General features: G+C 46.8%; 1 protein-coding gene across 8 annotated transcripts in view; it reads right to left on the bottom strand.

The window, feature by feature from the left end:
- The window catches only part of SYNE2 (spectrin repeat containing nuclear envelope protein 2), a 368664-nt gene that overhangs the window by 310148 nt on the left and 35820 nt on the right, over window positions 1-22696 (bottom strand). For all 8 annotated transcript variants that reach the window (XM_053287390.1, XM_053287373.1, XM_053287409.1 and 5 more), the window contains exons 3-9: window positions 13867-13928; window positions 12791-12886; window positions 10559-10636; window positions 8746-8838; window positions 6582-6748; window positions 1797-1993; window positions 144-244 (exon numbers count right to left, since the gene is read on the bottom strand). In XM_053287390.1, coding sequence (XP_053143365.1) covers window positions 144-244; window positions 1797-1993; window positions 6582-6748; window positions 8746-8838; window positions 10559-10636; window positions 12791-12886; window positions 13867-13928 — 794 coding nt within the window. The remainder of the gene's footprint in view (window positions 1-143; window positions 245-1796; window positions 1994-6581; window positions 6749-8745; window positions 8839-10558; window positions 10637-12790; window positions 12887-13866; window positions 13929-22696) is intronic.

Raw genomic sequence — 22696 nt, 5'->3', positions numbered from 1 at the left:
CTTATGATATAGAACTTCCCCCTTTGTGTGTGTGTGTGTGTGATGATATTACAGGTGGTAGCAGACTCCAATGTTTCCTCCATTCTCAATAATATGCTGGGCAGCACAGTGCTGTTGGAGTCGGTGCAAAAGAAATCCCATACCTGCATTTCCTCTTCAGCCACCGGTAAACTTCTGAAATACTGCAGGAACTGAGCCACGTAAGTCATGATGGATTTTTCATCTGGACTGATGACATCCACATCTGTGAAATGACAGAAAACGTTTCCTAAGTACATTAGGCCCAATCACACAGGTCACTGCTTTCATTAAAAACCTATGCAGAAGGTAAACTACTAATTGGATCCAAACTGTTCAGCATTGGAAACCTACGAGTTATAGCTATGGTACAGGAGTTTTTTTCTTATGGGTTCAGCTGTAATGTTTAAAGGCCTCACATCACACATGCAGGGCCAACTGCATGGTTCCTAACCAACTCCTCAGTACTAGGACCATGGATGACTGAAAGGGAAGGATATACTGTATGTAACTGGCTCGATGGCATGTGGTGTGCAACTCTTATATATGCCAGCAGTGCTGTAGAATGAACCCATGAGAATCAGCTCCCACACCATCGCTAGAGCATATAAATCATATAGACCGAGAGCAATGCACCTTGTTTGCATAAGAAAAGCCCTGCTGTTCAGACCCAAGGCCATCTAGTCCAGCATCTTGTTTCACACAGTGGACCACCAGCTATGAATACAACAGGTATTTATATACCACTTTTCCACCAAAGCTCCCAAAGCGATTTACATGCAGAAATTAATTAATTAAATGGCTGCCTGTCCCCAAAGGGCTCACAGTCTAAAAATGAAACATAAGATAGACACCAACAACAGCCACTGGAGGGGTGCTGTCCTGGTGTTGGATAGGGCCAGTCACTCTCCCCCACTAAATAAAGAGAATCACCACTTTTAAAAGGTGCCTCTTTGCTCAGTTAACAGGGGTTAACAGATGCTGCTGGAAGTCCACAGGCAGGAGTTGAGGGCATGCCCTCTCTCCTGCTGTTGCTCCCCTGCAACTGGTACACAGAGGCATCTTGCCTCTAAGGCTGGAGGAGGCTTATAGCCATCAAGACTAGTAGCCAATGATAGACCTGTCCTCCATGAATTTGTCTAAGCCCTCTCTCTCTCCTTCTGTCAGTTTGGTGAAATGGTTGCTTGTTTACATTCCTAAACTGGAAGGGGCTATCCTCCCGGGCCTCTTAAAGGCTCTGACTAATTTAAATATGTGCTGCCCTCTGGAGCATGCTGGGGAGGATAACCCATGTGAGATGTCCTCATCCAGCAGCTGAGAATCGGATCCCACACCATCGCTGGAGCATATAAATCAGCTAGACCCAGAGCAATACACCTTGTTTGCATAAGAGAAGCCCTGCTGATCAAGGCCATCTAATCCAGCATCCTATTTCACACAGTGGGCCACCAATTGCCTCTGGGAAGCCCACAGGCAAGAGGTGAGGGCATGCCCTCTCTCCTACTGCTACTCCCCCGCAACTGGTATTAAAAGGTACCTTGCCTCAGAAGCTGGAGGGGGCCTATAGCCATCAAGACTAGTAGTCAATGAAAGACTTGTCCTCCATGAATTTGTCTAAGCCCTCTCTCTCCTTCTGTCAGTTTGCTGAAATAGTTGCTTGTTTAAATTCCTAATTGTTGTTTTAAATAACTGAACAACTTTAACAAAGTTTAAATAAACTCAGTAAGTACAGCTGCTTTAAGCGTCTATCAACTGGAGAAGGAGAATGGAAGATTTACCTTCAGGTTCCAGCAACCTGGGGATATGTAGCTCCTTCTCTGCAATCTGGAAGGCCTCCTTCAGATTCTCTTTGTTGGATCGACCTTTGGCACTCTCCATGTCAACCAAGTCTGGCTTTAAGGCATGAATGAGTGCTAAGAAAGCCAATCCGTTCCTCCAGCTGGATTTGAAGTCTGCGATATTGATATATCCATGCCTGTGCCCAAAAACAGAAAAGAGGAAAAAACCCACCCAAAGGGTCTCTGAAGTTATTCCTGTAAGCACTTTCATACTTTGTCAACCATGAAAATCTGTATTAACTGATTCTCCACTCCCACCTCATACAGAAATCCATCTTTAAGGCCTGGTACAAGTATAATGCTATTAATCTCTTAATAGCAGTTAAAAGACTGAGCCAATCATGTGCTCCCTTCTGCCATCGGGTACAAATTCCCTTTCCCCTTCTCTTATCTGCCTTAATTTAGCATTACTTCTTCACCGATGCTAGCCATGGTCGATGCTAACCAGGATTTTCCCCCTCCCTTAATCAGGGTGGAAGTTCTCACACGCAGCCTAACCCGGGCTAGGGATGCCAAGACTGGGTTAGGCTGTGCATAAGAACCATTGGGATCTCTGGGGATCTCAGCAGCACCTTGGCAAGAAGCCCTCCAGCTAGCCAAGGTTAAGGGCATGCTCACACCTGTAACTAGGGGTGTGCAAACAGGTTCAAATCAAAGTCAGTTTGGTTCGACAGCGTGATGTCAAGCTGACACCCCTCCCCCCGCCCATTCAGCTCAGCATCAGACCAACACCCCACCACCCTGAGCTGTTCGGGGGGGGGGGTCACAAATATATATATTTTGTTTTTATATATAATTGTGTTTTTACTTACCCCCTCAGCTTCTCTGGGGCTGTGGTGGGGGGATGTTCCCCCTCTCCCCACTGGCCTTCATTTTGCTAAAAAGTGCCCAGTTCGGGTGATCTTTGGCCCTTTGGGGGCTTTTCCCCGTTGCAGCAGCCATTTTGGATGCCACCGCGAATGCACAATGGGCCCCTGCATGGCCTGGGTCATGGCCCTGGTACCTCTTTGCCGCCCCAGTGCTTGTTGGACCAGAAATGGCCAGAAATGCCCAGTGCGCATGTACATGTCATGCTCACTTGAACCCATACTGCAACATGGACACCAAGCACTTCCAGTCCGATGAGCACCAGGGTGGCAAGGAGGTACACTGCCGCCCCGCAGGGCTGTTTTAAAATGCAGCACTGGTGGGGGTGGGGTAAGAGCACCCCCTCTGGTCCTTAAAGGTATCCCCCCTTGAACCAGCAGTTGCAGGTTCTGCGCACATCCCTACTACACAACGGGTATTATCCTCTTTGTTTGAACTGAGCATATGATATCAAGTAAACCCATTGGTCTATTTCACCTCGTAATGTGTATACCAACTGAACTGACTGGCAGCAGGTTCTCTGGGGTTTCAGATGGTGGCATTTCCCAGCCAAGGGTCATTGTGGTTGGGGGTTAGGGGTTGTAGTCTAACAACATTCGAGGACCCACAGTTGGGAGCTCCTGCCTTGTACTGAGAAAGAGAGAATTAAATGAAGCTACCTTTAATCACTCACTCTCTCAACACACTCCAACATGTGTTCAAGCTGGTCTTGTGGTAGCAAGCATGACTTGTTCGCTACCCTTGTTACATATGAATGGGAGACTTGATGTGTGAGCACTGTAAGATATTCTCTTCAGGGGATAGAGCTGCTCTGGGAGGTTCCAAGTTTCCTCCCTGACATCTCCAAGATAGGCCTGGGAGAGATTCTTGCCTGCAACCTTGGAAAAGCCGCTGCCAGTCTGTGTGGACAATAACTGGGTAGTCAATACTGACTTGGTATATGGCAGCTTCCTATGTTGTCCCTATATTCCTTCTAATCCCTCTAGGAAGGCTAAGGCTGCATCTCAATGGTAGAGCATCTGCTTTGCATGCAGGGGGTCCCAGGTTCAATTCCCGGCATCTCCAGATTGGGCTGGGAAAGACTCCTGCCTGAAACCTTGGAAGGCCACTGCCAGTCAGTGCAGACAATACTCGGCTCGATGGACCAAGGGTCTGACTCAGTATAAGGCAACTTCCTATGTTCATATGGGGTCCATGTTTTCCCCCAAGTGATACATCAGCCACAGAAAGATATGAAAATACTTGAGAAAGAGATCACACCACTTCCTACAGGGCATTTCTTTCTTATATAATGCTGCCATGCTGGGAGATTCATGCATGAGTCAGAACAAGAGCCGATAAAGTAGCGACTTAAGACACCGTACACTGCAGATATGCCGGGAGTGGGGACAAAGGCAAAGGCGTGGGCCAGGCGGCTGTACTCAGTGATCTCATTCATTTAAAATGTGAGGGTTTGTTGACAAGGCAGCCAGTGTTGGTCACAACAGAAAGTGGATGGGGGAATTAACTTTAGCCACTCACTTTCCCTTTCCTTGCCTAGCACGGGGAAGGACCATAGCTCAACAGAAGAGCATCTGCTTTGCGCGCAGAAGGTCCCAGGTTGACTCCCAGGAATCTCCAGGTAGGGCTAGGAGAGACCCCTACCTCATACCTTGGAGAGTTGCTGCTGGTCAGTGTAAACAAAACTGAGCTAAATGGACAAAGATCTGACTCAGTATAAGGCAGCATTCTATGTATTTATATCATTCAACTACTGATGGCCACATCAGCTGAAAATTATTCGGGTAGGATAGAGAGAACTCTTCCTCCCATGGACAATCTTACAGTGCCAGGTTCCTCTGTTACTGATCCCCAGGAAGACAACTCACAGGGAGACCCAGCAGATACTGACTTCACAACCCTAAAGCTACAGGGCTCAGGAAATCCCTGAGTTGAATAAGTTTGTAGCAGATCATTCCTCTATACCACTGGCCAAAGGCCATTGGGGCTAGGGACGATGGAAGCTGTAATCCAACAACATCTGGGGAACTGAGTTTGAGAATCTCTGCTCTTGCATAACCTACCCAACCTCTGACCCCCGCAGTCAGGCCTATTTCTATTATATATGTGCGACCCTAAGCTGCTGGCAGAATCCTGACAACTAAGGCTAGCACCACAGAGTGTTTTGGAAGGATAATAGGGAGGTCACTTGCCTGCCTCACACCTCTCAAAAGTTGTCTTTCTCCAGTCATAAGAATATAAGAGCAGCCCTAGTGGATCAGGCCCAAGGCTCATCTAGTCCAGCGGCCTGTTTCACACAGTGGCCCACCAGATGCCGCTGGAAGCCTACAGGCAGGAGTTGAGGGCATGCCCTCCCTCCTGCTGTTACTCCCCTGCAACTGGTACTCAGAGGCACTCAGCCTTGGTACTCAGAGGCACCCTGCCTTGAGGCATCCTAGAATGAACCCTCCTCTGACTCATGGAATGGCCATCTCAGCAGCCCACACATGAAGCTGTTAGTATATCTACGAGTGGAACTCACAACAAAAATGTCACAATAACCCATGGCTATTTGGCTGTGCCCTCTTAACTGATAGGAGGAGGAGAAGCTCCTTTCAAACTCTTTATTCTCTGGTTGCAACGTGAAAGTGCTATCTGTTTCTTCTGGGGGGTAGTTTTTGGAATTGGGGAAGAGGTCCAGGTTTTCCCCAAAAAATATTTTTTTCTGGGGATGCCTTGTGGTCCCTCCCAACATCCCCCAAAGTCCCTTCACCCATAATGGGGTCCTGTGGAGGCTCTGTGACCATGTGCACACTCTGTTAACAGTCAGCAATATATCAACTAATAGTATAGAGATTCTCAAACTTGGGGGTCCCCATATGTTGTGAGACTGCAACCTTCTTAAGCTCCCAGCCACAAAGGTGGAAGGTCATTCTTGGAGTTGCACTCCAACATCTGGGCACTCAAAACTGAGAACCTCTGGTTCAGACCTATCCTCTACGATTTTGTCTAATCCAGTGATTCTCAAACTTGGGTCCTCAGGTGTTATTGGACTTCAACTCCCATAATCCCCAACCAAAGGCCACTGAGGCTGGGGATTATGGGAGCTGAAGTCCAATAACACCTGAGGACCCAAGTTTGAGAATCCCTGGTCTAATCCTTTGTTGATGTCATCTAAGGCTGTGGGCCATCATTGCATCTACTGGCAGTGGAGTCTAAATGTTAATAATGTGCTGCATAAAGGAGAGAGGCCATCGCTCAGTAATAGATGAGAAGATCACAGGTTCTCTCCCTGACCTCACTCTGAAAAGGACCTTGGGTACCAGGGACTGGAAAATCCCAACAAGACCCTGGGGCTATTCCCACGATCAGGCAAAATCAGGATAGGGGAGCCTAGCCCGATTTCACCTGATCGTGGGAGCCACTGGGCTCGCAGGTGAGCCCAGTGGCTTCCAGGCGGTTAACCTGCCAAACTACCCCTCCCCTTAAACCAGGTTTGCAGAGCGAACGCTCCACAAACCCAGTTTTTTGGATCGTGAGTTGCCGCAGTGTGGCTCTGCGCCGCAGCAACTCACAAGTAGACCCCTGACCGGGAGGCTTAAAATCAGCCTCCTGCTCGGGGGTCTCTCCAGTATGCCCTGCGCTCGCGCAGGGCATACTGGAGCTTCCGGGGGCCGCACAGCTCCCGATCCTCCCAGCCCCCGCCGGCTCCATAAGGTTCAGAGTAGACATTACTGATGGACCAATGGGTGCCAGATGGACTAACGTTGCAAGGCAGTTCATATCCATGTTCCCCCACACTGTATACATTTTAAGGTGGTTCTCGGCCACTAGAGAAAACCATCCAAGGCAACCTTTCAAGCACTGCATAGTACATACGTGGCACACTGCTCCTTTGCCCACAGAAGCAGAGCCTTCTTTGCTGACATCTTCCATCGTTCCTTTGCTGTCGCACTTCTTTTTGGTGGTGGGCTTGCGGTTGGCGAAGAAGTGTCTGCTGGGGGATGATTGTACCCACAAGCAAGAGTCTGAGCTAGTTCCTCAATCTACCAATGAGGAATTCAGAAAGAGAAAAAACCTTCACTACAAAGTCACTGATGAGAACATTGGGGAGTGAGAGCTAATACAGGCACATAATTTTTGAGATGGTACAGTCCTCCGAGGAGATCAGCATGCAAAAAACATCAGAGGAAACACTCAGCACATCAGAGACAAAAGTCTAGGCCATCCTTCTCTCTGACATGGTACATTTTTCTTTTAGGGGCTGGCACATAGATGACAGCCACTGAAAAACAAGCAACTTTCCATATAAAATCTGAGATGGTACAAACCCCATCAAAGGAATATTCCACCTAAGACACAAACATCTGAATTTCAGGAATAGACTAGTCCAAGATTTTACACACATTAGCTTGGTTCACACAATCATTCAAATCTAAGTTTAAAGTGCGTTACAGGCATTAATGTGATTATGTGAACCCACACCAGGGCGAGAATCTCAGGTTCATCTTGGGCCATAAGCCACCTTGGCGTGAGTTTACACAATCATGCTAATGTTAGTAACCCACATTAAACCTTGATTCGAATTATTATGTGAACCATGTTCTAAGGCTATACTCACGACTGGGCAGGCAGATGGTTGGGGGGTGGGAGGAGGCAGGGTTTTGTCTACTTTCCCCCCAGGCGACTATTGACTTTCGCTTTGGTGCACGCCCACACGATCCGCACTGCACAGAGCAGCGCGTATCTCTGGAGGCTGGGATTCACCATGGCCTTCAGGAATCCCACAATGCACAGTGCAACAAGTGAGGTGCATTGGGGAATTCTCCCGGGAGTTAGACGCTCTAGGCACCTGACTCTGTGAATACTTGGACTGCATGCATACACATGACCCTGTACCTCGAGTAAAGGGTGCACTTCCACCCTTTAATCCAGGTAAAAGCCCAGGTACAAAACCTGGCCTTGTGGGGGAGGCAGTTCCAGGATCCGGCATCATCCTGGCGCTGCACACGAGCAGCTCTACCCAGGCAGGGCTTAGCTAAGCTGGGTAGGGCTGCTTGTGTGCATCGTCTTTATATGTGGTTAGGGTATCTTGTGGGGACAGAATGTTGGAAAGAGTATTGTGTACTTCATGAAGTGGTTCCTAAACTCTCATTTATACTGCTTATTTCACCAATATCTAATACTGAAGCTATGCTAATAGCCTCAGTATTTTGGTGATTAAAAATATCTGGGGGGATTAAAAAACAGAAAAAGGGTATTCACACAACCAGAGGTGGGGCGGGGGGAAGGCTGTGCAAAACCTAGCTTCCTACACAATGCATTGGGGATTCCCCCAAGAGACAAGCACTTTAGGCGTATGTCTCTGTGACCGCAGAACCAGGGTTAAGGGAGCACTCGTGCACTTAATCCTGGCTAACAGCCAGGCTACAGAGCCAGGGTTGGCATCGTATCAACACTGGGATCCACATGGATCCCAAGCCTGAGCTTGGCTGCTCATGAGAACAGCCTTAAAGACTTTCTAGGTTTCTTCACACAGTCGTTTGAATCTAGATTTAAAGGAGGTTACCAACATTGAAGTGATTGCATGAATCCATGCCAAGGCTCTTTATGGCCCAAGATTCCCACCTTGGCATGGGTTCACACAATCATTTCAAAGGTTGTAACCCACATTAAACCTAGGTTCAAACAACTGTGAGAACAGGTCTTATATTCGGACAAAACACCAAAGGATTAGTATGAGAGCATGCAAAAAAAAATTGAACTATCTTTTGCAGAACAAAGCAGAATGGGGGATTTCTCTATATTGCTTGGCTTCCCAATTGCTTGTAAAAGCTTCTTTGTTTATCAGTGCTTAACTCCTTGATTAACTGCAGAACAAAGTGAATTAAGGCTACTATTGAAGCACTTTTGTATAACAAACAGAGCTGGCTTTTACAAATAGCAGAAGCTTCATTACCAAAGTCACTGTTAAAGATACGGAATAGGCATTAAGTGAAAATTAATCAGAAGTATCTCCTGTGAGCTAGTTTAAAATACTTACATGGAAATGTAAGATGATTGTCCAAATTAGGCCAAGCACAATGGATGGTTTCCCATCAATGATATCAGTAACATGGATGTTAATTAGTTTGATCTGGAAAAGGGAAGATTTTGTTGAAGGAAAATAAAGAGGGAACATGTCACATTTGAAAGAAGGATTCCATCGGATATTTAACCCTGCAAATTTTTATCTTTTAGATCACAGTCCTGATGCAAATTAAGGTCAAACAAATTCCAAGTAACCCTCCAGTTAGAGAAGAAAAACCATGCACATCCTGGATAATAATTTCATTTATTAATAGTCATGCACAACTAGTCTCTGCCCACCCTTGCAAAAGGTAAAGTCTGATTCTCCAGGTTGTGACCTGGAAACCATAATTTTAAAAACCCACAATGTGCATGTCTGGAAAGGTATGTAAAAGATGTCTGGGGCAACTGGCAATTAGCTGGGTTTATTCATCCTCTCCTGGGGAGGAGAGTTGGTCTTGTGATAGCAAACATAAATTCTTCCCTTTGCTAAGCAGAGTCCACCTTGGTTTACCTTAAGATGGAATAAAACAAGGTCGTTCACACCAGGGATTCTCAACGTTGGGTCCCTAGATATTATTGGACTTCAACTCCCATAATCCCCAACCAAAGGCCACTGGGGCTGGGGATTATGGGAGCTGAAGTCCAATAACACCTAGGGACCCAACATTGAGAATCCTGGTTCACACAACCATAACAGAGGCGGGGAGGGCAGGAGGGGGGTCAAGGTTCAACCCACCTCCCCCCGCCCAGGACAACCAAGGAGCTCCTCTTCGGCATGCCATCATGTGCCCAAACGATCTGCACTGCTCCCAGCAAAGTGGATCGCTGGAGGCTGAGAAAATAGCAGCCTCCAGTATCCCATAATGCACCATGTGACAAGTGCAGTGCATTGGCAGATGCCCCCGTGAGTCGGGCACTCTAGGCACCCAACTCTGTGTGCACTCACCTGGGGTTGAGGGCGTGCTCGTGCCCTCTATCCCTGGTTAAGGGCCAGAGTTAAAAGTCAGGCTAGTGGGAGCGGAAGTGCCAGGATCGGGAGCGATCCCAGCGCTCCAAACGAGCAGCCTAACCCAGGTTGGGCTGCCCTAGTCTGGGTTGGGCTGCTCATGGGAATAGCCTTAATATGTGAGTACTGTAAGATATAGGAACATAGGAAGCTGCCATCTAGCTCAGTACTGTCTACGCAGACGGGCAGCGGCTTCACCAAGGTTGCAGGCAGGAATCTCTCTCAGCCCTATCTTGGAGATGCTGCCAGGGAGGGAACTTGGAACCTGGATGCTCTTCCCAGAACAGCTACATCCCTTAAGGGGAATCTCTTCCAGTGCTCACACATCAAGTCTCCCATTCATATGCAACCAGGGCAGACCCTGCTTAGCTAAGGGGACAAGCCATGCTTGCTACCACAAGACCTGCTGCAGCTCAGTGGAAGAGCGTCTGCATGATTACGTGTAGAAGGGGGCAGGTTCAACTCCTGACATCTCCAGGTAGGGCTGGGAGAGACTCCTGTCTGAAATCTTGGAGAAGCTACTGTCAGTCAGTGTAGAGACAATATTGAGCTTGATGGACCAATGTTCTGACTTGGTATAAGGTAGTTTTCCATGTTCCTGTCCACATCTTAAAAAACACATATTTTTCAAAGAGGGAGACGGATGGGGGAGAGTGTTTTGAGAATACGAAGAATAAGGTTGCACAAGTTTGCTTGGGAAAATGCTGCTGACAGTTTTTGTGGCACTCTGGCCTCTAAACAAACTCAGAAAACTTTCCAAGGCTGAAATAACACCAACCGATCTGTTCTTGAGGAAGATCAAGGCCTTTTCAATGTTGGTTCTGCACTGGAAAGTGTTAGATCCTTTTTCGCGTGGCTACAAAAGAAAGAAAAAAAGAACAGTTTGATTAACATCCATGGTTGCCCTTCTTTCGGTCCCTGGTCTCAGAGAGGTCCATAGTACTAGGGCCTGTGGAAGGGCTTTCTCGGTTGCTGCCCCTTCATTTTGGAATTCCCCACCCCACCCCACCGCCCCCAATTCGGTCTGCCTCTTTCCTTTCAGCCTTTAAAACCTTATTGAAGACATTTCTTTTCTGCCAGGCATTTGCCCTTTAAAATCTTTTTTTAAAAAAAATCTCGAATGCTGTTCTTGTTTTGTCCCCGAGTCTGTGGATTGGGTGGTATATTAAATCTTTAAACAAACAAACAAACAAACAAACAAACAAACAAACAAACAAACAAGGACTGCCTATTGCTCATAATTGATTTTCAACATTTCTAATTAACAGATATATACTAGGCAAAAAAGTGGGGGGAGGTAGCCATGTTGGTCCAATTCAAAAAGCAGTAGTAGCAGGCATGAAGCTATAGGGGGCGCAGGGGGAGCGGCAGACCTAGGCCACTAATGCCAGGGAGCTGCTATATTGCTGCTGCCCAATATAAGTGTTTCCCATAGTCTGGGAAACATACCAGTGGGGATTCGAACCGGCAACCTCTGGCCTAGGAAGGCAAGTTACTTCCCCACTGAGCCATTAGGTGGCTTAATACCTGGATTAAGACCAAGTAAAAAGACAAGAAGCAAGTGCCTAGCACTTAGCACTTACATTTATATACCGCTTTATAGCCGGAGCTCTCTAAGCAGTTTACAATGATTTAGCATATTGCCCCCAACATTCTGGGTACTCATTTTACCGACCTCGGAAGGATGGAAGGCTGAGTCAACCTTGAGCCCCTGGTCAGGATCGAACTTGTAACCTTCTGGTTACAGGGCGGCAGTTTTACCACTGCGCCTCCAGGGGTAAACCTGAGCCTAGGCTCAGCAGAGCTCTTATTTATTTATTCATTCATTCATTACATTTCTATACTGCCCAAAACGCAAGTTCTCTGATAAAAACAGCCAATAAAAGTTTAAAACATTTCAACCATTGAAATTAAAAAGTAAAACTATTAAAACACAATTAAAACAGTATCTAATTAAAAGCCTGGGTGAACAAATGCATCATGACTGCCCTTTTAAGAGCTGTAAGAGATGGGGACGCTCTTATTTTAGCAGGAAGTGTGTTGCTAAGCAATGGAGAAGGCCCGTCCCTGAGTAGCCACCAGACAAGCCGGTGGCAACTGCAGACAGACCTCTCCAGATGATCTCAATGGGCGGTGTGGTTCATAGCGAAGAAGGCGTTCTCTTCTTCAGACTGGATCTTCGGTAATGTTGCCTAAGCAATGTCGTTTTTATTGAATTTCTTTTCTCTTGAGGTGTACAACAAGCACCTGGGAGCTTTTTGCTGAAAGGTAGGTTTTAAATGCAGTAATTAAATAACATTTAATCTGAAGAAGAGTCCTGATGAGCTGGAAAGCTTGCTCACTACTTTGTGACATTTTAATTGTCCAAGGATTATGCTCTTAATCTCAGTACAGGTGGCCCTCATTATTCACAGAGGTTCCATTCTCGCCTATAGGTGCGGATACGAAAACCATGAATAACGAAACCTTAACTCTATGGGAATTGGGGGATAAGGTTCTGAGCGGGGGGGGGATGCTTTTAAATGCCTAAAAAGTGGGAAGGGGGGGAATAAGAGTAGAAATGCACAGTACCTTGCACTCCAGAGCTACAGAAATGCCCCCCCAAAACCCCAAATCAGCTGAATTTTCAGTGAAGGGGAAAAAAATTTTTTTAAATGAAAGAGCCTCAGAATGGCTCTGTGCTCTAAAATGGTGGCCAGAAGAGACATCAAAAGCCATTTCCGGCCACTCCACAACCACGAATAGGCAAATTTTAGCCTATTTCTGCACCACAGATTAAAAAACCGGGTCTATAAGACCCATCTGCAGAGACATGAACTGTGGTTGCTGGAACCGCAGGTGACAAGGACCACCTATGTAGTGCTATTTTTGTTTGGATGTTAATCACCTTTCAACTAATGCAGATGGTGAAGAAGCCATAATCAAAGATAGGATGCCATGGCAGCAAACAATGCTTATCTATCTATCAGTGCCTGGGGCTGCTGTGCATTCCAAACCACAATCCTCTTACCAGTTGTTGTCCTGAGAGAACTTCCAGCAGATCCAAAAGCACATGACCCTCCCTGATGTCCGTATACAAATCCGAGACAACAGAAGGTGGAGAATGCTGAAAAATATTAATTTATATTTTAGTTGTGCAACACTTTATTGCTATCGTTATACATAAGAACCAATCTATAAACTGTTGAATCTCCACCTTCAGTGCAAAGTGGTATAGCCCTGACACAAGTTTTCCACCTCAGTGAAAACTAGGATGCTGAAACTCACTTGACCTCACATAGCCAAAGATCCCCCGCAATGCACATCTGCTTTAAAATCTCTCTGCAAGCACGAACATCAACATTCTGCTGGCCTTTTGAAGTCTGTCTGAAAAAATAATTAGTTTTTCCTGTTCTGCTTTGATTACCCCACTGAAATACAGCCAGGCACAGCCAGTGCTTGCTGTGGAGGGGTGTGTGAACAAGAGTCAGCGGCAGAGCATGCCTTCTAAAAGTCTCGTACCTGATGGCACAGCAGGGAAGTAACTTGCCTGGGGAGCAAGAGGTTGCTGGTTTGAATCCCCGGGTATGTTTCCCAGACACTTATACCAGGCAGCAGCAATACAGGAAGATGCTGAAAGGCATCATCTCATACTGCGTGGGAGGAGGCAATGGTAAACCCCTCCTGTATTCTACCAAAGACAACCGCAGGGCTCTGTGGGCGCCAGGAGTCGACACCGACTTGACGGCACAACTTTACAACTTTACCTGACCTGGCATCCTGCGGGCCCATCCTGCCCTCTCCCCTGCATCAGCCTGCTGAGCAACGGGGCCAGGGCACACAGTGGGGAAGGGGTAAAGGTGGGCCCATGGGATGCCAGGTTGGATACTGGACTGGGCCCACTGACTGCTGGGCCGTGGCGGCAGTTCTGGCAATTTTTAAAGGCATATTATCTGTCCTCACTGGAGCATGGTGCCTGCCATAGCAAGCACTGGCCGCGCCAGAATACAGAAGGTATACAGAATACCTGACAGAAGGATCGGATACTTTATCTTAATTCTAGATCAATTCTAGAAAATTAATTCCCTCCCTCTGTTATCGCCTTACCTTTTCCAACTGTGAATTGATCCAGCTAGTAAAGGTTCTCTTTTGAGTATCCTTCTGCTCCGCTGAGTTTAAAAAAGAACAAACAGAAAAAATCAGCCATAAGCAAGATGGTAAATGTACTATTGACTTAATATGCCCCACTACAACTCCCATCATCCCCAGCTGCAAAACCCAAAGGCTTTTATCCATTTTTCAACAGTGGAGAAAACAAAATGGAGAAAACATTCTCAGGTGGATGCTTGATTTTCCCCTGGAGATCATCTGAAAGTGTTTTGAGGAGAAGATACATTTTTGGAAAACACTTTTTTTCCTGCTCACTGCACAAAATGTGCCTACTGCACATTCAGATAGCCCCTGCCCCAAATTTAGCATCCGGACAGTAATGGAGTATAAACCTATAGCCTGGAAGTCCCTGTGTAAAACTCACCAAAGCCATAGTGAGTTCACTAGGTGAGTGAGTCACTAAATCTCATGCTCATTTCCCTTCCCCGCTGCATACAACATCAGAAATATGAAGAATGACCTACCTACCATTAAGAGATTTTACAACAGTTACTAAAATAAAGTATGGGGAGTGCTTTGGATAGTCAAACAAAACCTCATGATATAAACATTCCATATTATTCTGAGGATCATTTAGCTTTGTTTTTCTTCCAAAAGGCATGTTTAGGAACATAGGAAGCTTCCTTATTGGTCCATCTAGCTCAGTATTGTCTACACAGACTGGCGGTGGCTTCTCCAAGGTTGAAGACAGGAATCTCTCTTAGTCCTATCTTGTAGATGCTGCCAGGGAGGGAACTGGGAACCTTCTGCATGCAAGCATGAAGATGCTCTTCTCGGAGAATATCACACAGTGCTCACACACGTAGTCTCCCATTCAAATGCAAACCAGGGTGGACCCTGCTTAGCAAAGGGGACAATTCATGTTTGCTATAAGAGCAGCTCTCCTGGTCTTGTGGTAGGTTTAAGGTTTCTAAGCCTTAAAAGTTGGAGACAGAAAGGGGCTTCACACGACTGCTGTGAAGCGCCTCAATGTGGTCTGCGAGGAGAGCGTGTTTAGCCCGCTCTCCCCGCAGACGAACAGCTGCTCATAGCTGGGTGGCCAAATCGACCACCCACACAGCTGCCGGCTCCGTGACGGAGGCGGCGGGGGCTGTGGGGATCAGGGGCCACATGTGCGGGGCATCCTGGAGAGACCCCCGAGCCCGGGGGGATGCTACCCCTAACCCTGCTTGCAGCCTCCAGGTAGGGGGTCTACTCGTGTGCCACCGCACACCATGGCGACACACAAGCAACCAAATGAGGTGAATGGAGCGCTCACTCCGTTAACCTCATTTAAGGGGAAGGGGAATTAGGCGGGCTAGCCGCCTTGGGAGGACTGGGCTCGCCTGCAATGCCCGGTGTTTCCCACGATCCCTGGAAAGCGGGCTAAACTCCCTGTGTGCCCATAAATGCCAGAGGGTGGGCTGAGCAAGATTTCCAGTGGTCAGGAGCCTTCCATGGCCTGTATGGGAATGGGGCCAGTGGCACTTCATCTCCCTTGTGTGCAGAAGGTCCCAGGTTCAATTCCTGCCAGCTGGGAGAGACTCCCACCTGAATCCTTGGAGAGCCGCTGAACTGGATGAACCAAGGGTCTGACCCTGTATAAGGCAGCTTCCTATGTTCCTATAGGGAGCCAGTATCGTGTAGTGGTTAGAGTGTTGGACCAGGACCAGGGAGACCCAAGTTCAAATCCCCATTCAGCTATGAAACTCACTGGTTGACTCTGGGCCAGTCATGTATCTCTCAGCCTAACCTACCTCACAGGGTTGTTGTGAGGATAAACAAAACCATGAACACTGCTCTGGCCTCCTTGGAGAAAGAGTGGGATATAATTGTAAAAATAAAATTAAAATGAAATAAATATAGCTCCTTGTCTATATTCCTATGTTCCTATAGCTCCTTGTCTGTATTCCAAGTTAGCAGATGCAAAATATATTATGCAAAATAGATTCACATTCACACACACACACACACGCTTCATTTCCCCAATGAAGAAAGGTCACTTCTTGGTATAGAGTTTAGGATACTTTGGCACAGCATTTTCATGCATATATATTTAAAAGCACAGATTGCACATGCAGCCTGCAGCATGCATGACTGGGTGCAGGACTGAACCATAAAGTTGTCAAGCTAAGCATACTTCTAAGGAATGGTCCAGCTGAGCTCCTGCTTGGAATTTGGCTAAGAGCTGGTCTTGTGGTAGCAAGACCTTAGCTAAGCAGGTTCCCTTAGCTAAGCAGGGTCCACTCTGGTTGCTCATGAATGGGAGACTAGAACTGTGAGCACTGTAAGATATTCCCCTTAAGGGATGGAACTGCTCTGGAAAGAGCATCTAGGTTCCAAGTTCCCTCCCTGGCTTCTCCAAGATAGGACTGAGAGAGATTCCTGCCTGCAATCTTGGAGAAGCCGCTGCCAGTCTGTGAAGATAATACTGAACTAGATAGACTCAGTATATGGCAGTTTCCTATGTCCCTAAGAGTCTACTACTGTACAGCGGCTGGAGTGGTTTGCAGCGAAGGACTTTCTTTTTCACTGTTCAAACCAAGGATTACACTACTGGTGCTGTAATTCTCAATGTGACGGCTGAAAGTTCACATTCTGTCTTTGACGTTCATGCTCCATGCAAGGAGGATCTCCCAGTCCCAGTCCCAAACATGAACATAGGAAGCGGCCCTTAAAGAGATGATTCACCCATCCTGCCAGTCTTTTGCTCTGACTTGGAGCAGCAGCCCAGGGACTCCAACAGGTGCCTCTCCCAGCCTTCGATGAATGGGGCCGTAGCTCATTGGCAGAGCATCTGCTTTGCGTGCAAAAGGTCCCCGGTTCACTCCCTGGCAGCATCTCCAGGTAGGGCTGAGCAGGACTCCTGCCTGAAACCTTGCAGAGCTGCTGCCAGTCAGTGTAGACAATACTGAGCTAGATAGGGAAGAGAGCTGGCCTTGTGACAGCAGACATGAATTGTCCCCATTGCTAAGCAGGGCCCAACCTGGTTTGTATTTGGATGGGTGACTACATGTGAGCACTGTAAGACAGTCCCCTTAGGGGGTGGTGTTGCTCTGGGAAGAGCATCTACCTGCTTGCATGCAGAAGGTTCTGAGTTCCCTCCCTGCCATCTCCACATAGGACTGAGAGAGGTTCCTGCCTGCAACCTTGGAGCAGCCGCTGCCCGTCTGTGTAGACAATACTGAGCTAGATGGACCAATGGTCTGACTCAGTACAGGTGAAACTCGGAAAATTAGAATATCATGCAAAAGTCCATTAATTTCAGTAATGCAAATTAAAAGGTGACACTGATATATGAGACAGACACATTACATGCAAAGCGAGATAAGTCAAGCCTTAATTTGTTATAATTGTGATGATCATGGCGTACAGCTCATGAAAACCCCAAATCCACAATCTCAGAAAATTAAAATATTACATGGAACCAAGAAGACAAGGATTGAAGAATAGAACAATATCGGACCTCTGAAAAGTATACAGTGTACTGTGCTTGATTGGCCAGCAAACTCGCCTGACCTGACCCCATAGAGAATCTATGGGGCATTGCCAAGAGAAGGATGAGAGACATGAGACCAAACAATGCAGAAGAGCTGAAGGCCGCTAATGAAGCATCCTGGTCTTCCATAATACCTCATCAGTGCCACAGGCTGATAGCATCCATGCCACGCCGCATTGAGGCAGTAATTGCTGCAAAAGGGGCCCAAACCAAGTACTGAATACATATGCATGCTTATACTTTTCAGAGGTCCGATATTGTTCTATTCTACAATCCTTGTCTTCTTGGTTCCATGTAATATTCTAATTTTCTGGGATTGTGGATTTGGGGTTTTCATGAGCTGTACGCCATGATCATCACAATTATAACAAATTAAGGCTTGACTTATCTCGCTTTGCATGTAATGCGTCTGTCTCATATATCAGTTTCACCTTTTAATTTGCATTACTGAAATTAATGGACTTTTGCATGATATTCTAATTTTCCGAGTTTCACCTGTATATGGCAGCTTCCTAGGCTCCTGTGTAACACTGCTGTATCAGTTCTGTTAACCAGAGATGCCGGGAACAAAACCTAGAACCCCAACATGTAAGGCATCTGCTCTAACACTGACTTGCAGCTCCACCCTATGCACAGACTAAATTCCAATGAGATCCTGAACACAGACACACAACTCTGCCTGTTTAGTCAGTGCAGAGCTGCACAACCTTGGCCTTCCTGCAAATGTTCAACTCCCATCATCCCTGACTAGTGGCCACCGAGGCTGGGGATTCTGGAAGCTATAGTCCAACAACGTAAGGAGGGGCAAAATTCTGCAGCCCTGGTGTAAAGAATACTGAGCTAGATGGAGCCATGGTCTGATTCAGTAGAAGGAGCTGGTGTTCCTTCTAACAGGAATTCCCAGATGTTGTTGACTACAACTCCCAGAATCCCCAGCCAAAGGCCACTGCAGCTGGGAATGCTGGGAATTGTAGTGAACAACATCTGGGAATCCCTGTTAGAAGGAACCCTGGAAGGACCTTCCTATGTTCAGAGACCAGCCCCCATAAAAGGAAGCAGCAAGCGTTACTTAAGTGTTTTCTGGGGAAGTTTAGTCTCACAATTAACTGAGTCATAAGAACATAACATGAGAACAGCCCGGCAGGCCCATCTAGTCCAGCATCCTGTTTCACACAGTGGCCCACCAGATGCCTCTGGGAAGCCCACAGGCAGGAGTTGAGGGCATGCCCTTTCTCCTGTTGTTACTCCCCTGCAACTGGTACTCAGAGGCACCCAGCCTGTAAGGCTGGAGGTGGCTTATAGCCCTCTGACTAGTAGCCATTGATAAACCTCTCCTCCATGAAGTTATCCAAGCCCCTTTTAAAGCCATCCAGGTTGCTGGCTGCCACCACATCTTGTGGCAGAGAATTCCACAAGTGGATTATACGTTGAGTGAAAAAATACTTCCGTTTGTTGGTCCTAGATTTCCCGGCAATCAATTTCATGGGATGGCCCCTGGTTCTAGTGTTATGTGTGAGGGAGAAGAATTTATCTCTATCCACTTTCTCTCTATCCTGTAAAATACAGAGCATTACCCAGTTGCTGTTTTTAATGAAGCATGTTAAGTGATCTTGGTACTGACAGATCCCGCAAAGTGGGGTATTTGTTCAAGCTCAGAGGACTAGCTGGCTGTTTCCCTTTTCCATAGAAGGATGAAATTGCTGCTATCCTTCTGAAGATAAGAGTTTGAAAGATGAGGAAGCGACCCTGAGGGAAAGAGGCTGTGTGGAATGCAGCCTGCTGAGGGAACGGGTTCCTTCATTCGCTCCCCTGTTCCTTTGTAAAACAAGCAGGCCAAGGTTAAGGAGCAGACAATTGGCTTTTGTTGCTCTTTCCATCCCCTGTAGCTACTTTCGGAGCCTAAACTATTTGCGTGTGGAGATTAATGTAATATTTATGGTGGCACAAGAGTTGCAGCCTTGCATCTTGCACAGGGCTGAACTTATGAGAGGGATGTGCATGGAACCGGGAGGGCGGGGGAGGTTACCTTACGTCGGCCATTTGCGGGGCGATGCAGAACAGGGCTACAAGGAGGGACGCCGCAGCCCCGTGCCCACGCTTTTTGGGAGAGCGCTGGCAGGGGGGAAGCAGCAGGGCAGGGATGGGCAGGTAGGAGGCACCCTCCCTGTCCCTTAAAGTAAACCCCCGCAGGCCTCCGAACTGGCTTGGACGCCGGCATTTCGAATCGGTTCCGTGCACATCCCTAACGTACGAAGCGTCCGAGTCAGACCCTTAGTCCATTCAGCTACACCAGGGGTGCCCAACCTGTTGTACTCCAGATGTTGCTGAACTACAAGTACCATCATCTCCAGCAACAATTTATTGCAGCTGGGAATGATGAGAGTTGTAGTTCATCAATGGTGTGTGTATGTGTGTGTATTTATTTATTTGGTCATTGACCGTTGGGAACCGCTGGTCTACACCAAAGATGTCCAACCTTGGCCCTCCAGCTTTTGTTGGACTCTAAGTGCCACAATCCCTCACGACTGGCCACTGCAGCTGGGGATGATGGGAGTTGTAGTCCAACAATAGCCTGTGCACCCACACTTAAAGCCCTTCCTCCAAAGCAAAGCAGCAAGGTCATTTCCCCCTTCTGTCACCATTTTAGCTGCACATGTTAAGTGAATCAGGCTGCTTTTTTGCTGAGCTCTGCCCCTGGGCTTGCTCCAGCCCAATGGGCTCAGCCACAGGCTCCACCCAAGTACGAGGTACCAGAGATTGCCACTAGTATCAGGGCTGCTGTGGCTTTGACAGCTGAGATGGCAGGTCTGGGTCAGTGAGTTATTCATGCCCTGGGAACATCCCAAGTGGATCACTGCAGGAGTTCTCAAACATGAGTCCCCAGAAGTTGTTGGGCAACATCCCATCACATAATTGTGTTGTAAACCACCACCAGATTCCTTGGGTATAAAAATGTAATAAATGAATAAATAGGTCACATTATGTGGAAGCAAACTTGGATTTGCCACTGTATGTAAACTGAGCAGGAAGCTGTTAGTACTAGTTGGGCTCTTTGCTTCAAGGAAGAACTTAATTTTCTTAGCACTTTGGGGTTGCTCCCTTTCTTTTGTGTGTGTGTGTGAAAATTTAGGAAATGCAGATTTTCCTTCCCCTATTTTCTCTTGTTTGTGGTTGATTTTTAAAGCCCAATATAGCTTTGGGTCCACAACACCTTAGTGAACACCTTTTCTTATATGTGCATGCCCAAACATTAACTTCAGGACAGATTCTGCTTTGGGTGCCTTTTTGGTCTGAAGTGAGATTTCACAGGAAGCCAGGCATTTCAGACCAAGGCACTTCCTCTAATGGTGCAGTGAGGAAGTAGCTTGCCTAGGGAGCAAGAGGTTGGTGGTTCGAATCCACACTGGTATCTATATCGAGCAGCAGCGATACAGGAAGACGCTGAAATGCATCATCTTATACTGCACGGGAGATGGCAGTGGTAAAACCCTCCTGTATTCTACCCAAGAAAACCACATGGTTCTGTGTTCGCCAGGAGTCGACACCGACTCGAAGGCACAACTTTACTTTTACCTCTTCTGCAGCAGGCTTTCCCCTATAAAGCCCATAAGAAGTTTCCAACTGGCATTAAAGCATCAAGCTAAGGCCCTTCCTATTTCAACGGATTTTATGGGGTTGGGATAAATGACAGTTCCTCTATCTTCCCATGATGCCCCCTACGCCAATTTTGGTGCTAAATTTACCTGAATCCAAGACTAGTTCTTTGATGTTAGAAATGGGGTGTGTGTGTCATTTTAAATTCAGAGTCCTCTCCCTTTGGAGTAAGTATAGGTATAACCTGTATTTAACCTATATTTTTAAGGGTTCATCTTAAATTCAGAGTCTTCTTGCATTCGGGTAAATACAGTAAATTAAATTCGTCGACATCCTGACTAATGCTGCATTTGTGCAAGGATATTGTGCTAGCCAGTAGTGTTAAATCTGGATCAGTATTGTGATGTGAATGTAAGTAAAGCAAAGTGTGCCATCAAATCGATTTTGGCTCCTGGCACCCACAGAGCCCTGTGGTTTTCTTTGGTAGAATACAGGAGGGGTTTACCATTGCCTCCTCCTGCGCAGTATGAGATGATGCCTTTCAGCATCTTCCTATATCACTGCTGCCCAATACAGAAACGGCAATCTTCTGCTTTTTAGTCAAGCATTTCCCTGCTGTGCCACTTAAGGTGACATTAGACTAGTGTTACGCTAGTGCAAACATGTTTGCGCTCGCACACATAGTGCACAACCTGTAGCACACCTCATAAGTTTTGCAGGGAACTTAAAAGCACACTTCCAAACATTCTTGTGATTTAGCGCACCTGTGCAATCATCTTACACTAGTGCAATTTTACTCGTTATGCGAATGAAACTTTAGGACAGTGATTCTCAAACTTGGGTCCTCAGGTGTTATTGGACTTCAACTCCCATAATTTCCAACCAAAGGCCACTGATGCTGGGGATTATGGGAGCTGAAGTCCAATAACACTTGAGGACCCAAGTTTGAGAATCCCTGCTTTAGGATGTCGGCCATTGTATTTCCATGTTTTGCATGTTAACATTTTATGGCTATATTACTGGAATGCTTCAGATGTTATTGTTTCAGTGCAGTGAGTTACCTGCATTGGAGAGGAGAGCTGGTCTTGTGGTAGCAAGCATGACTTAGCTAAGCAGGGTCCACCCTGGTTGCATTTAAATAGGAGACTTGACGTATGAGCACTGTAAGATATTCCCTTCAGGGGATGGAACTGCTCTGGGAAGAGCAGAAGTTCCCAAGTTCCCTCCCCAGCTTCTCCAAGATAGGGCTGAGAGAGACTCCTGCCTGCAACCTTGGAAAAGCCGCTGCCAGTCTGTGTAGACAGTATTGAGCTAGATAGACCAATGGTCTGACTCAGTATATGGCAACTTCCTATGTTCCTACCTTATGGACCCAAGAAAGGCGAGGTATATGCGTAAGAAAAATAAAATAATCAATCAGTGAAAGTGGTCATCAATTCAAACAGCTGAACCAGCAAGGGAATAAGTGCAACTCAGCAAACGATATTTCCCCCCCTATCTAGGCCTTCCAATGTCATTTCTGTCATCACCACAGCTGTTCCTACTCCTATTTATTTTCAGCATGGGGATATTCTTTTTCCATATTGCACTGCTCCATGACTTAATAGTTTTAAGAAAGCTCAGATTCTTCTATCATGTGATTCATTAAAAAAGACTTTTTCTGTCTAAAGGAAGGATGAATGGACTCTTTGTGTC

The sequence above is a fragment of the Hemicordylus capensis genome, chromosome 1 (genome assembly GCF_027244095.1).
Source record: "Hemicordylus capensis ecotype Gifberg chromosome 1, rHemCap1.1.pri, whole genome shotgun sequence".
In the NCBI taxonomy this organism is placed as follows: Eukaryota; Metazoa; Chordata; class Lepidosauria; order Squamata; family Cordylidae; genus Hemicordylus; species Hemicordylus capensis.
The sequence above is the reverse complement of the archived record's forward strand: the minus strand, read 5'-3'. Positions and strand labels throughout refer to the sequence as shown.